Source organism: Centruroides sculpturatus, unplaced genomic scaffold (assembly GCF_000671375.1).
Source record: "Centruroides sculpturatus isolate CEXI.00-Female unplaced genomic scaffold, Cexi_2.0 scaffold276, whole genome shotgun sequence".
In the NCBI taxonomy this organism is placed as follows: domain Eukaryota; kingdom Metazoa; phylum Arthropoda; class Arachnida; order Scorpiones; family Buthidae; genus Centruroides; species Centruroides sculpturatus.
The window spans coordinates 331,080-346,178 of NW_019384509.1; the positions used below are offsets into that span (position 1 = coordinate 331,080).

General features: G+C 27.8%; 1 protein-coding gene across 1 annotated transcript in view; it reads left to right on the forward strand.

The window, feature by feature from the left end:
- Positions 1–14,805, forward strand: part of LOC111622325 (A-kinase anchor protein 10, mitochondrial-like) — a 71,166-nt gene extending 56,361 nt beyond the window's left edge. The window contains exons 10-14 of the mRNA XM_023364680.1: positions 804–990; positions 4,685–4,761; positions 4,834–4,886; positions 6,205–6,334; positions 14,236–14,805. Of these exons, the coding sequence (XP_023220448.1) occupies positions 804–990; positions 4,685–4,761; positions 4,834–4,886; positions 6,205–6,324 (437 nt within the window). The 3' untranslated portion in view covers positions 6,325–6,334; positions 14,236–14,805. The remainder of the gene's footprint in view (positions 1–803; positions 991–4,684; positions 4,762–4,833; positions 4,887–6,204; positions 6,335–14,235) is intronic.
- The last annotated feature ends 294 nt before the right edge of the window (positions 14,806–15,099 follow it).

The following is a 15,099-nucleotide window of genomic DNA, read 5'->3' on the forward strand; positions in this document are numbered from 1 at the left end:
GCATCATACCTGCACCGTTTTGGTAAGCAGATCGATAGCACCTGCAATTGTGATGGACAGAGTGAAGACGATGCGCTACATTTTTTCTTCAGCTGCAACAAATACAACCAACAACGTGCAGAACTCTTCCAAGAATGTCTCCAAACAGGACTCAACTGACCCCCCAATCCTGCAGACATTCTTGATAACAAAAAACTATGGACAAAAATAAAGAATTTCATACGCAATACAAAAAAACTCAGGCCCACGAATTCCAGTAGCCAGCGAGATGAGTGACACGGCCACATCCCACATCTGGACCAATAATAGACTGGCTGATATAATTTAAGGTAGGCCGGCTACTCGCCCAAATTGTTCAACCCGCGATTTGACTGTACTGGCATTAAATTTTTACAGAAATTAAAATTGAAAGGGACTGTTTGATATTGTTTATTTTATTTTGTAATAATAATGGGAATTGTAAAATATAAAGGCTCTTCTGAAGTATTAAAAATAAACTAGAAAAATTGTTTTTAAGGAAATTTTTTGAAAGTGTTGGGTGGGCACCCTGATAAAGCTGTAAACCGTAAAATTTAAAATTTTCAAGTAAACTGAATCATTTTTTAAAAACGTTTAAAATTTATGTTTATTTGAATTATGGAACCTTTTATATTTATTTTTGTAAGAATTTTATATTTCTGTTAAATAAAAAAAGTATTATAAATTTATCAAATTATTGAATAAGAACAGATAAGAATATTGTAAAAATACAAAAGAATAATAAAAAATTTATAATTTTTTTTTCTTTTTTAATTTTAAAATAGGTAGTGAAAGTAGTAGTGAACATAGTATTCCAATTCAAACACAAACTATTAATACACTTTTAGCAATGGATAGTAAACAACCAGGTGTTTTAGTTCAAAAAATTTTGAAAAATATTGAAGATCAGGATATGAGAATTGATACTGGGCAGTTTCATCCAGATGCTTTGTGGAAACGTCAATTAGCAGGGTATGTTAAATGTACTTCATAATTATTTATGTTAAAATAATTTTTTTTATATTTAATGTATATACAATAGAATACCAATTATTCAAAATAATTGCAATCAAAAATTTTAAAACAACAATATTTATTAAAGTAAATGCAAATCTACAATTATAATTAAAATTTTTTTAACCTTTTACAATTGGCTTTGTCTTGAAAAGTCAGAGTAGATTCTTTTTAAAACTTTAGAAAACTTCTGCTTTCTTTGCTTCTTTGAGTACTGTACCATTGGTCAACCAAGATTCATGAAACAAATTGCAATGATGTGTGTGTTTCTTGTCTTTGTGGACAAAAGATTTTCTGTAATTTACCTTGAATATTGCAAAACTTTGTTCAGTTAACATGAGTTCAGTTTGAAAATGTGTCTCACCAGGGAATGCCACAAATTGCTACATGCACTTAGATTGATGAAGTATAAGACAGCTGCAGTACAGCCTGGTTAGTAATGCCTATCATTTCTAACTTGCTGACTCAGATATTCAATTTTCCTGTGTTCATTTTTCTTAAATAATTTATTTATTAGAATTAATTGAATAAAATACTTTTTATTTTTTTCAATTTGCAGTGGTTATAAATTTATTAGTTTGTATAATTAAAATTGAATGTACTACTTGTTCTTACTCTTGTTCTATATTTATATGTTCCAAACTTACTGACTAGAATTTGACTTGTAAGCTATAGAAATTACAGGCTGTCCAAAAGTTACAATATTAGGAAAATTAGATCATCAGTTTCTAGGTTTATGATTGGTCATCATGATCTTGTGGAATCTTAATTAATATTATTGAAATTCACCTTTAGAGCATTGGGCACTTGAAGGATTTCATTTACTAGTAAAAAGATTTAAAACATGGATTACCTGAAAGAAAACATTTGATGTTCAGTTAGGTTTATAACATCTTATGTGTTAACATGAGTTCAGTTTGAATGGGAGAGATGAATTTGTATGTTTTTAGAAACATCTAACATGTACAGATTATTTTATAAACAAAGTCACAATTTTTTAATAACTATTCAGTTTCCTATGTATTGTGACTTTCAGGATATCCTCTAGAACAAGAACAAAAGATTAAAAAAGTAATATATTTAATTTTAACTAAAGACAAAATATTAAATTTATAACTGCTACAAAATGAAAGAAAATAAAAGGGTGCTGGGATCTACACAATAAATAGCACTTAATTAAAAATGCATTTAGCAACTTGTTGCCTTCCAGTTAATAAGAACTCCACTATAATTATAAAAATAATTAAAACAATTGTTATAAAATATTTCTTTTAAAGTATAAAATTTTATATGTCAAAGGTCCTACTCAGACATCAATAGATCAGATTTGAGCATGAATCTGATCTGTCTATCAATTATATTTAACATTTTAAAAACTAATATTGACTAGAACATACATTCATTTCAACAGTATGGTTTTATTTTTTTCTGATTATTTCATATAAATTTTAAGTAAACTTCAAAATTGGTAAAAATAATGCAGCTGCATTAAAATAAATAAATAAATATATATTCTGCATGCACATACACTTGCATGTATGCATGGTGGTTCATTTTTAATTAATCCACTGAATAACTCAAAAAATTCATTAAAAAAGATGTTATCTTCAAGGAAGTCAAAGATGACAGATGGCATTATCAGTTTCATGATAACTTTCATCATAAATGACACCATAATTGGTGAAAGACAGAGTCAACTTCCTTTTCTTAAATTGAAAATCCCAATTTTTTATTGCATATTATGATTCTATATAAAAAAAAACTTTTATTTGAAACATTTTTCAAAAGATGCACTTATTAGAAGTTATGAGTGTTGAAACAGACATTACAGGAGTCTGTTCTGGCTTAAGTAGTACATATATTTGCTGTATTTTAAGCTTGTTGTTATGATATAAATAACTCAAATCATATGTAGAACTATTAGTAGATTATTTGCCAAATAATTATTAACCATAAATGCATTTTCTTTATTCCATGTGAGACTTGCTTACTGGGATCAAAATATTAATATAAAATAATCTAATGATTGTTTAAAAAATAGAAATTTAATAGAAAATAATATAAATTAAAATGAGTAGTTATTAAAGCATATTAAAAAATTTTGTAGATTTCAGGCAGATAATCTGCAGGTAATCTTCATGAAAATATGGTATTTAATTTTAAAGAAAAGCATATGCATTACATATTTTTATTATTTAATCACAAGTAAATTAACACAAGCAAATAAGAATATTGCTTGACATTTAATGCAAAATAATTGTATTTCTGTTGCATCTGGTATGATTCTCTAGTCAATAATTATGATGGGTAATAAATAAACATGAAAGAGTAATGAATTGGTTTTGAAAGATATACTTAAAATTATTCTATTGTGATCTGTAAGATCATGTTATATGTTAGGAATACAGTCGATCCCCCCATAACACGGTAGATACGTTCTGCTTTATAAGAATTTCGCGTTGTAGAAATCCTTAAATATGTGAGACAATCACAGCCCATCACGTGTGCAGTTTACGGACTACGACTGTTTGAAAGGTTTTCTTCCATAAAATTAATCGATTCTAAACTAATTCGACTCAACATTTCCAAATTACGTATAATTTTTTGGGAATAATCCGTATAAACTATGCTATAAATGAAAAATTGTAGGATTACTTACCAAGTGTGCACCGTTCGACGACGCCATTACTTTATATATAATAAGCTTGTTTTTGTTGCGGAGCAGCACACCAAACGGCAGCCGCGATTTCTGATAAGTTATTTTTCTGCGAAAAATTCTTTGAACTTTGGAGACATCATTAATATAAATAATTTTTATGGCCGTTGAATAAGAAATGTTTCTTTCACAAGAAATGTATAAAATTACAGTGCTGTATTAGACTTACGGTACCTAATTTACATACTGTACAGACAATAGTAAACTCAACTTACTCGCCTAAACTCTCCACAGTGTGGCGCTGGACTGCAGAAAGTATATATATATATAATTATAATAAAGTTAAAATAAATTAAGTTAATATTGTACAGACGATAGTAAACTCAACTTACCCATCTAAACTCTCTGTAGCATGTAAGTAGTTCGGCTGCTTGTCTACTATTGGTCCAGATTTGACCAATCCTGTTGCGACATGAGTCAGCGATGACGTTTTACCACGTTTTATGCGTCCCTTTTAGCATCTTTATATGAATACCGTCGCAACTTTTTCACCACATTATAGGAACCCACGTTATAGGGGGGTCTACTGTATATGAAATATTTTTAAAGCTTATATTAATATAGATAAGCTTGTAAAGTTTATCTGCTCAGATGAACAAATTTTGTTCATCTGTAGACAAACAATTTTAGTAAATCTATATTCTTTTAAGTGGAATTTTGAAATACTCATATAGTGGAGCACATGTACAAGAAAATAATAACAATGGATAGCAGTTTGTTTTGAACTGTCAGTAAATTGATTATGATTGTAATATTTAAATACTGCTGCATATTTTTAAAAATTTATTGTCACAGATTGTTGGTCCTTAATATAAAAATAAAAAATGTATTTAAAAAACTTAAGATTATCTTTTATATTAACAGTTTAATTCTTTTAATTTTTCAGTTTTTAAAAATTTTTGTAATGAAAATATGAATTTTGATTCATTTTTGTAGGAAACTACAAATGGCTCATATAGATGAATATGGAAAATTAACTACAGAATTTCAGCCAGAACCTGACAGAAAAACAGGTGATTGTGAATTATATGCGAGTGGAATATTTGACTAGAAATGATATTAATTAAAATTTATTTGAATTTCAGGATCACGTATATCAAAGGCAGTGAAAAAATTAGTTAATTGGGAAGAAGATAAGGTAAATTTGTTGTTGTTAAATAATTATATTATTTTTGATAAAATTAAATAAAAAATATAATACACATTTCTAAATATTAGATATTTAAATGCTGCAAATATTTCATTTAGATGGATAAACTTTTAGAACATGAAATTACATATTAATCATTGATTTTGTAATAAAAAAAAAACAACTTTGATAGTCAGCTACTTACTTTTTTTTTTATAAAGTTGTTTTTCACCATCTATGTAATAATTATTTAAAACATGTTAAAATATTTGAAGATAATTGTTTAGGATGAATTGAACAAATGATTAAGTTAGGCTAACTACCATGTTAGAACTTGGCTAATTAATTTTATGGATATTACATAATTTGAACTAAAGGTAGGCAGTTATTTTACTATTTTGTATTAAATGTAATAATAATAACTTTTGAATTAAATGAATTAATTAGACTATTCTGGAGGAAAGATTAATCTGGGACAAGACTTAAACTTGCAATTTCTGCTTGCTGTGCAAATGCATGGCCAATTATGTTATTTGAACCTTTGTCCAACTTCATTGCCAGACATTAATTTACAAGATATCCTATAAAAAACTGATGGATCCAGATTGAAAAGTAAAGCTCAGTGAAAACTTCTAAATAAAGGAAACTTTTGAAAGTTGTGGCATAAAAATACTGAAACCAGATTTGATGTAAGATTCAACATGTAAATAAAGTGCACATTACACAGACTATAACTATAGGAAATTTTAGATGAAGCAATGTCATTGTGATAATACACAATGACATTGCTTCAGGAATCATGAAAACACAAACCAAAATAATAAATGGATTATTATTTTATAAATACTTAATATTTTTAAATAAAACCTTCAAAAGGGCAAATAGGAGGCATCTCTTAAACATGTTTCATAACTTTGTGTTGCTATTCTCTCTTATTGTAAATCTAGGTGAAAAAATGCTAATCATGTAAATTCAAAATAATTCAATAAGTTTATTCAAAATTTAAGACATTCTTAGTACTCATAGTGAACACCAACTATCTTATAAATATGTTTTAAATCATATTCAGAAGTAAAAATGTGTTTTTTCTTTAAATTTATTCTTTGATAACATCTTCAAAGCGTCCACAATATATCACATTTGGCTTTCTTTTGTTAAATAAAAGAATCAGAAAATAAAAATGAGATTTTTTAAATATAATTTTAATAATTCCTTAATATAAGTACTAATAAAAACTATATTTTATTAAGCAAAATAAATAATTTTTGAGAATTTGATATCATATACATACAGATATCAATTTATTATCTCTGAAAACTTTTTTTAGAGTCAAGAAGATATGGCATGGCAGATTGCAGAAATGATTGTTAAAGATATTTGTGATATTACAATGGGACAAGATACTACTATAAAAAATAGTAATAATGGATGTTCAGGAGTTTCTTAGCTACTTAAAGGTAAATTTAAATAAAATACTGCACTATTAATAAAGTTAGCCTATTTGTTAGTTATTTAATGTAAGTTTCTTTTCATGTTAAATATTGCAAAGCTATTTTCAAAACATATACATCACTTTCAGTTCAGGAAGTTAACTGATTATATTTTAAATTTTTATTATTCAATAAATATTATTCAGATATGCTAGAAGCATGTTTGTTTTTATTGATGATAATTTTTACAGATTATCTGTTGTTTTGCTGTACAAGTCCTGTTGTCAAGTCCATTTGATTGCTGATAGTTCATAAATTATTTATCTGAGAATTTAGCAATACATAGAGAAATATTATATAGAATGATTCTGGGATTTCTAAAATATATATTATTATAGTGATTTGAGTTATTTCAAAAATGTAATGGCAATATTGTGATCAATAAATGACAGAATTCTACAAAAATAGATATGAAGACATCAGTTCAAGAATGATATATATCCATAAAGAGCTGGTTTTGAGCTATTAATGATTTTGCCCTCTTCATGTATCACAATCTGTTTGTACAATAGATTTTAATATATGTCACACCTAATTGTTTGCTATCATAAATGTGAAATAAGGGCAGAATTTCTGTACATCTGAAAACATGGGTTGATGGACTTATATTCTTCTTGAACCAACTTCTTATATAATATATAAAAGTGAATGCTTTTTAGATTACTTAAAAGTTTTTGTTAAGCACTATAAAGAATAAATTTTATATATTTAATGTTTCATTTCACCATGAATTATATATGACTTGTATTCAATGCATAGAAAAATGTAGTAATGTTGAGAATCCTTTATTCAAATTTCAAAAATTGAAAACCTCCAAAATCTGACAGTTTTTTGAGTGCTGTTTCTTTGATTACTATAAAGAAAAATTTCCATACAGTACTGGGAATATTCCAGTATTTTCGCCAAACACTTTTGCCAAGTACACTGCCTAGCTGGTGAACTTGATGAGAAGTATATATACAGGGTATAACAAAGTGCCATGCTAATATTTTAGGGATAGATTCTAGTGTAAAAAATAAGTTTAAAATCCTCTGTGAATATCTTTCCAAATTTGCTTTGTTTTTTGAATCTGGCCTACCAAAAAAAGATACTTTTCAAATTCCTCACCAAAGTATTAAAACTATAGTTATCAACTGTATAATTTATAGTTTCTTATACAGTGGGTGATTGATTAATGAACATAATCCATTCCAAGACCTTGTTTGTTAGCTGATTATTGATTTACCATAGATTTTTATGATAATTTGATTAATTTGTTCTGGAGACCCCAAAAAAAAATTCTATACTTTCTTACTACATTTATTTACATGTAATAACAAACTAAAAGCAATCTCTCCATTTTTTCATGGATGGCACATCTTTGTTTCTCAGACATGATTTTCATTACTCCTTTATTTGCTTGAGTCTTTTTGATTATATTTTTCTTAGCGAAGATTGTTCTTACTGTAGACCTGTTGATCATATTATTTGCTAAAATCAGACATTTTCCCACTCTCTACATTGGCTATTATCTCTTGCTTAGTTTCTATAGTGAACACAGATCTCAACACTCCACTCTTTTTAGTCCCCATAATATTATCAGTTTTCTTAAATAAAAAGTTCAGAAAAGCACTTACAAAAATTCAGAGAACAGAAATTAACTAGTGCGAAAAAGGTTATGTATACAACTGTGAAAGTCTCGTTCAATAACCATTCATAGATGCCATTAAAATATAGTTTTACAAATGTTAAATGCAGCATCGTTTCTTCTTGTGTTTGCTCTGTGAAGTGTTTATTATCCGAACATGTGTTTGTTGTCAAACAACAAAAATCTTTTGCAAAAGTGTTCATTGTTTGATTTGTTTGCAGTCCGAACTGTTTGTTAACCAATTACCCACTGTACTTCTATCAACAGATTGAGGTAAATAAATGTCTCCCAAGTAGACCATCCTGTAATAAATGTAAACAATCCATTTTAAGATTTTGCATAATCCACCTACTTTATGGTAAAAAAAAAAAAATGGAAAAATTGGAAAGCAGGTGTTTTTCAACATAAATGTACTCTGAATAACATTTCATTTTTTACAAAATAAAACAGTATAATTTACAAAAACTGCTCAAAATGTTCTCCACCTCTGCAGATGTGGAGGACATTTTAAACAGTTTTATTTCCATGTACTCAAAAAGCTTAATTTTAAAATATTTTAAAATAAAGCTTCAGTTTGTATGTATTGGTAACACAGAAGTGGTAAACAAACAGCAGTATTCTCTTGGTGGGTGGTTTAAAATTGGTTTCTTATATAATTTAACAGGCTAGATCTCAAAAATGTAGTGGAATTTAAAAAATGTTTGTAGAGGATTTTAAGCTTATTTTTGACTATAGAATCTATTCCTAAAATATTGACATGAAGTTTCAGTACATTTTTGTATACAAAAGATGTCAGTTTTTTCATTTTATTGGAATGTAGTTTCATCACAATTTTTAACGTAAGTTTTCCAGAACACATTAAAAATTTAAACAGATAAATGTTCTTTAAACAGATCAGTTAACACCTCTGTGTGAATATGTTATGTAAAATTATTTTAACATGTCTATGTGAATAGCTTTTAAAAATATTTTTACAGGTGTACAAAAATTAAAAATTTTCATACATGTTAATTTCATATGTTAATTTTAAACTATCTATTGTGATAGTTTAAAATTAACATATTTGTATAAATGTGTGAAAATGTTTAATTTTATTCATAATTATTGTATTTTAAGGAATATAAGAAGCACTCCCATTTCAACACAGAATATTTAGGAAAAAATATTTAGTGTATTTAAGCCATCCTCTGTCTTTGGTATTGGACTCTCAACTTTTTTTTTTACTGTATTCTGGTTAAAAAAAGTAAAATTTTGACAGTAAAATTTACTGTCAAAATTTTCTACATGGATACATACAAAAGCTGCTTAGCTATAACAAATGATAATAAAGTAAAACCTCTAATCTCGAATTCCTCCTTAAATATTTATTTATTTTTTTTATTTAGTACTAGGTACAAATACCCTTTATACAGGGTGTCCCATAAGAAACAAATGCAGTAAATAAATACAGTAAAAAGGTAATCTCTGTACAAAGTCTAAGTCTGTACAAGCAAAAATCAAAACATAATATACAATAACAATTACATATATACAACAACCTATGCATAATAAAACTTCAGTACATAAATATATATCCAGTGCAAAAATATAATTACAAAAAAATAACACGAAATTCCATACATGATAATTAGTAAATATTATTCCAAGCATACACAATTAACTAGTAAGCAAATTGTGATGACCTGATGCCATGACATTAGAAATGAACAAAATTTCAAAAAATAATAAAACAGAACTAATAGGTAAATTTATTTATTTAATTTTTATTTTCTGGAAAAAATATGAAAATAAGAAATATGCAAAACAGGTTAGCAAGAGGTTGTCACAGTCAACACCAAATTAATCCCCAAGAGAGCTGAATCCAATGCTTTTTTTAATACTGAATGACACTGCCACCCTCTGAAATACAAATTAAACACAAGCTTTATAAAACAGAGAAATAAAATTAAATATATTCAACATGTTAGCAAAAGAAAAAGATGTAATATATGAAAAATCCATCTGAGATAACCTAAGCTTTCTGAAATACTGTTTTTGTTCACATGCAAACTTAGCGCGCACACAAACAATATGGAAGGAATTCTTTATTGTAAATTCATTGCAAAAGGAGCATTTATGATTCTCAAACTCTTCAAATACAGAACCAAATTACCTCTAACAGACAAAAACATCTTAATAAAATTGAAGAAAAAATTTGAATTTAAATATTTTTCTGTCATAAAACCTATTTCTGCTGGTTGATATCAGAAAAAGTTGTCATTCAGAGTGATCTTATTTCTAAACTCCCACTGTAATAAATCAGAAACATGCAGCATAAAATCTGAACAACAGAAATCATTATTATACCACTGAGAATAAGATGATCCATAATGGCTAAACAATTTTTTTACTCCACCTCCCCAATCAGAATTAATGTTGAAAAGAAAAGTCTTACAAGTTTGCACCAAAGACAATTTATGGTTCAAACTATCTAGCCACCTCAATACTTTCTTAATAATAATAAAGTAAATGGAACATCTACCAAATTCTAATGCTAAAAAAATGATGTGGAATCCACTGTCCTAAGCAGTAAACATGTCAAATAAAATTCCATTGGATAGCTTCATACTTTGTATTCCAGTCATAAAACCATACTTTGGCACTATACAGCACAACAGATAACAACTGAGATTCATATAAACAAAGTTTGTTACTCCATTTGACCAATCTCCCCTTCACACAAGTTTGGATAATCTTAAATGACAGAGCTTCTGTCTTCTTCCTCATTAAGTCGAGATGTTTGACAAATCTATCATCTGAACAAAATAATACACCCAGATATTTAAATTCTTGTACCACTTCAATGTTACAATCTCTAAAAAACCACTTTTCTTTAACAGAATCCATGCCTCTTTTCCTAAAAACCACAATTTTCTATTTAGCCAAATTAACTTCCAGTGTCATGTTACAAACAAATGACTTCAAAATATTAATTATCCTCTGTAAGTTCATTACAGAATCAGAGACCAACACACTATCATCAGCATAAGCCAAAATTTTCACTTTGACCCCCTCAAAATCAAAGCCAGAAGCATTGGAATTATTAACTTCCATAATCAAGTCATTTAAGTAAAAGTTGAAAAGCAAAGGACTAAGAACACAGCCCTGACATACACCTTTCCTTGTATAAAAAAAATTTCGTATTACCTCTTACTGTGTGTGTACACAGGCAGAAGAACTGTACTAAGACATTCCTCCTTAAATAGAACTTGATCGTTGTTCCTGGCAAATAACCTGTATATTATACAGGTATACCTTGCCTTATGTCGGTAATTAGTTCCAGGAAAGCAACGCAAGTCGAAAAATGACATAAGTTGAATTTACTTGTCTCCGAATCTACTCGTTACTAGGCTAAATCATAAATTACCATTCCCGGTTCTGTATTTTATTTATTAATGTATTTTTAATAATGTATGGTTAATAAGGATCTATTTTAAGCTTACAAACAAATAAATTTTAGTTTTTAATATAGTACAGATAAAAAGTAATCTAAATTTATGAATGCATGTACTGTAAATACAGTACATACTTGTAAATTTATATATTTTAATATGATTTTATGTGCTTTAAACACTTTTCTAGTGATATTACGACTTTAATATTTGTGGCGGACAGACGTAAAGTCGAATAAAATGACTTAAACTTGATTTNGTAAATACAGTACATACTTGTAAATTTATATATTTTAATATGATTTTATGTGCTTTAAACACTTTTCTAGTGATATTACGACTTTAATATTTGTGGCGGACAGACGTAAAGTCGAATAAAATGACTTAAACTTGATTTTTATTTTTCCATATACTTTTTTGACAAACGACGTATAATCGGGAACGATGTAACTTGAAACGACGTAAGTCGAGGTATACCTGTAATGTATTTTTCTACTTTTCTAGTCAAACAAAATTTCACACATCTCAATGTTGTCCCTCAAGTCAAACTAGGCAAACTTATCAGGTACCAAAGTTTACAGGTAGCAAGCAAACCTAAGTTTACAGGTTGACCATTTCTAATTTGGCATCATTGGGACATGTAGGGTCCAAGATAAGTGATTTTGTCAGATTATTGATGGTTAGATTAGAACGCACATAACCCAACAGCTCACCACATTATTTACCTCATATAACACAACACTCATCCTACCTTTGAAATGTGCGGTAAATCAGTATATATCATTAATAAGAGAAACCTGTCACCAAAGAACTTGAGCAATTTTTCTCTGTTTCTTTGTGTCATAAACTGCAGACAGGCTAATGCTGTATAAATCACACAGGCTTTGTACAGATATGCCACTGTTAAGTTTTTCAGACATTTGACATTATCTGTTACGGACAATGTATGGTGTTTGTGCTTCACGCCATGAGAAGTACTTTCTGTATTTATTGGAGCCATAACTGAAACTAAATGTTGGCAGGTTATAATAAAAATGCATATAGCAGTAATGAAAATGCTTGTTTGAAAATGCTCAAAAACAGTGTTTGAAAATGCTCAAAAACAGCTTATGAAGCAGCTAGTACCACCAACTATAGTGCAGTGACCCAGGAAATTTGAATTGCTCTCATGGAAATTAGTGCTGGATGGTCAACCTGTATTAAGTTTCATGACCCTTTTCAGTCCATCATTTGGTAAAGTAGCCTTAATATATCTGGATAAGTAAGCTAATGATAACAGAGTCGTAATTTAGTGGAAAATTTGTTAAATCTAGCTTTCTTGTACCATTTAACTCAGTGTTTCCCAAAGTGGGGCGTACGCCCCACAGGGGGGCAATTTGATGGTTGGAGGGGGGCAATTTGAGAATTGACATGACAATTTCTTCCCTTCGCNTAAGAAATCGCTTTAAAATTATCATTCATATTACTAAAAAGAACAAAAATAAATTTTATAACTAAAATTATGTATGGGGGGACATGATGATTTTAGAAATGTTAAAGTGGGGCATGGCCTAAAAAAGTTTGGGAAACACTGATTTAACTGCTTGACAAAGTTGTTCTCTGCATGGTAGAAATGTTAACGGTATTTATTTATTTATTTACTTTTTGTCACAGTGGGCCGAGAAGAGACACTGTAACACCTAAAGTTTATTAGTGTTTTTTAATTTTCATTGAAGAATACTAATTTTCTCATAATATATACTTCTATTTGGAGAAGAATTCTTCATTTGTGGCAGCAATTTGAAATTTTGTCTTCAGTACTTCATGAATTCAGTCTTTTACATTAATAAAGATCTATTTGCTAACCACCTAAGTGTTTTACTGTGGATAATTTATGAAATTTATTTTGGAATTTGCTTTTTGAATAAATTCAATATAGTATAGAGAAGCAATTTTGTGATATACTTAAATTCATGACATTTATTTTGATCATTATCACAGCCTCATATATTGTTCAAATAATGATTTTAACAAATAATATGAACTTAAATATATTGCAGAATTTCATCTCTTATTGTACTGCTTTGTACTTTGTATCTGAATAAAAATTTTTCTATTTTTCATTTGCCTTCATATATACAACTCTCTAAAACTTGAACTATTTTTTGGTTCCTTCATATTTGAGTTTTAGAAGTATAACTGTAGTAATAATAATAATAATGTTTAATTAAGCAATAACATTTTTTTTTTTTTTTTGATGATATGAAACTGTGCTTTACAATTTGTTTATGCTTCTAAGAACACAATAAAGTGCTATAAATTAAGACACTTGGTGGGTTTTCTCATCTTTATTTAGTATATAAAATAATCAACTAAATAAAGATGAGAAAACCCGCCAAGTGTCTTAATTTATAGCACTTTATTGTGTTAGAAGCATAAATAACATTTTTATTCAAGAGTGGCTATGTAGAGGTTAGTTGACACTTACTGAAACCTATTTGGGAAATTCATTAATCTATGGAAGATTGAAACTTTGCGTATAAGACGCAGGATGGTTTTTTTGCTTTTTAAGCCTTTGTTTTGAACAAAAGTTACGTTTTATGTACCATAAAATACAGCAATAAAAATCCTTAAAGTGATGTAAAAAAAAGAAAATCTTAAAATTCTTAAATCAGTCTAATGCAAATATACAAATATTCCAGAATCTGGAACACTTCCAGTCCCAAGCATTTCAGATAAAGGATTCTCAATCTGTATTTAAATGATAAATTTTATATTTCAGTAACATACATGTATTGTATATTAATTTCATTACTTTAAATAATTTTTAGGAAGCCAGAGATATGATGATATTTAGAAGATGGATAATGATTTTGGTGAATTGAAAAATTAAATTTTCCATATTTATTAGCATCTGCCTTTCTTTTTTGTGATATGAGGTAGGCATAAATAAATGTTTGATTACTGGTTGTCTTTCAAGAAGACAACTATAAAAGTACAAATAGTTCATTTGTGAATTTAAGACAAGGTCACAAATTATGTAAAAAGAAAAAATGTTAAATGTGATTTGCAAGCTTTGTTGAATATTGGAATGTTGTCAATAATCTCCCTCCAGTTTCAGTGGATTTTAAATACTGGGTTTTTATATTTTGGATACTCATTACAACAAAATAAATGTCAAATACAGTTGTTCTGATGCATCTAGGCTATTTAAAACAAGTGCAATTTATAGGTGACCTATGTTTTTTTTAATGTATTATACTACTAGAATGTATATATGATTGTTAAAGTCAACAAAACCATATGAAAAATTTATTTTAGTGTTTTAATTTACTTTAATAAAAAGATAATGCTATGCATTATAATAAAATTCTGTAATTAATTTATCATATTCCAGATTTAAATTAGCAATTTGAAAGGAGTTTTCATTTTATTTAAAGTTTTGTTTATTATACAGATGTAAACTATTATTAATGTCCATAAATAAAATATTAAGTTTATGCTATATTTTTATGTATATATTGAATGATTGAATTCAAAATTATTTGTTTTGAAAGGTCACTCTAAAAGTTTTTGTTTTATTAAATTACTTTATTACATCTGTAAAATTAAATTCTCAAATGCTAATTTTTAAAATGATTAACTCAATTATTATGAAAGTTTATCTAGTATATAAAAATGCAACTTCTGGTATT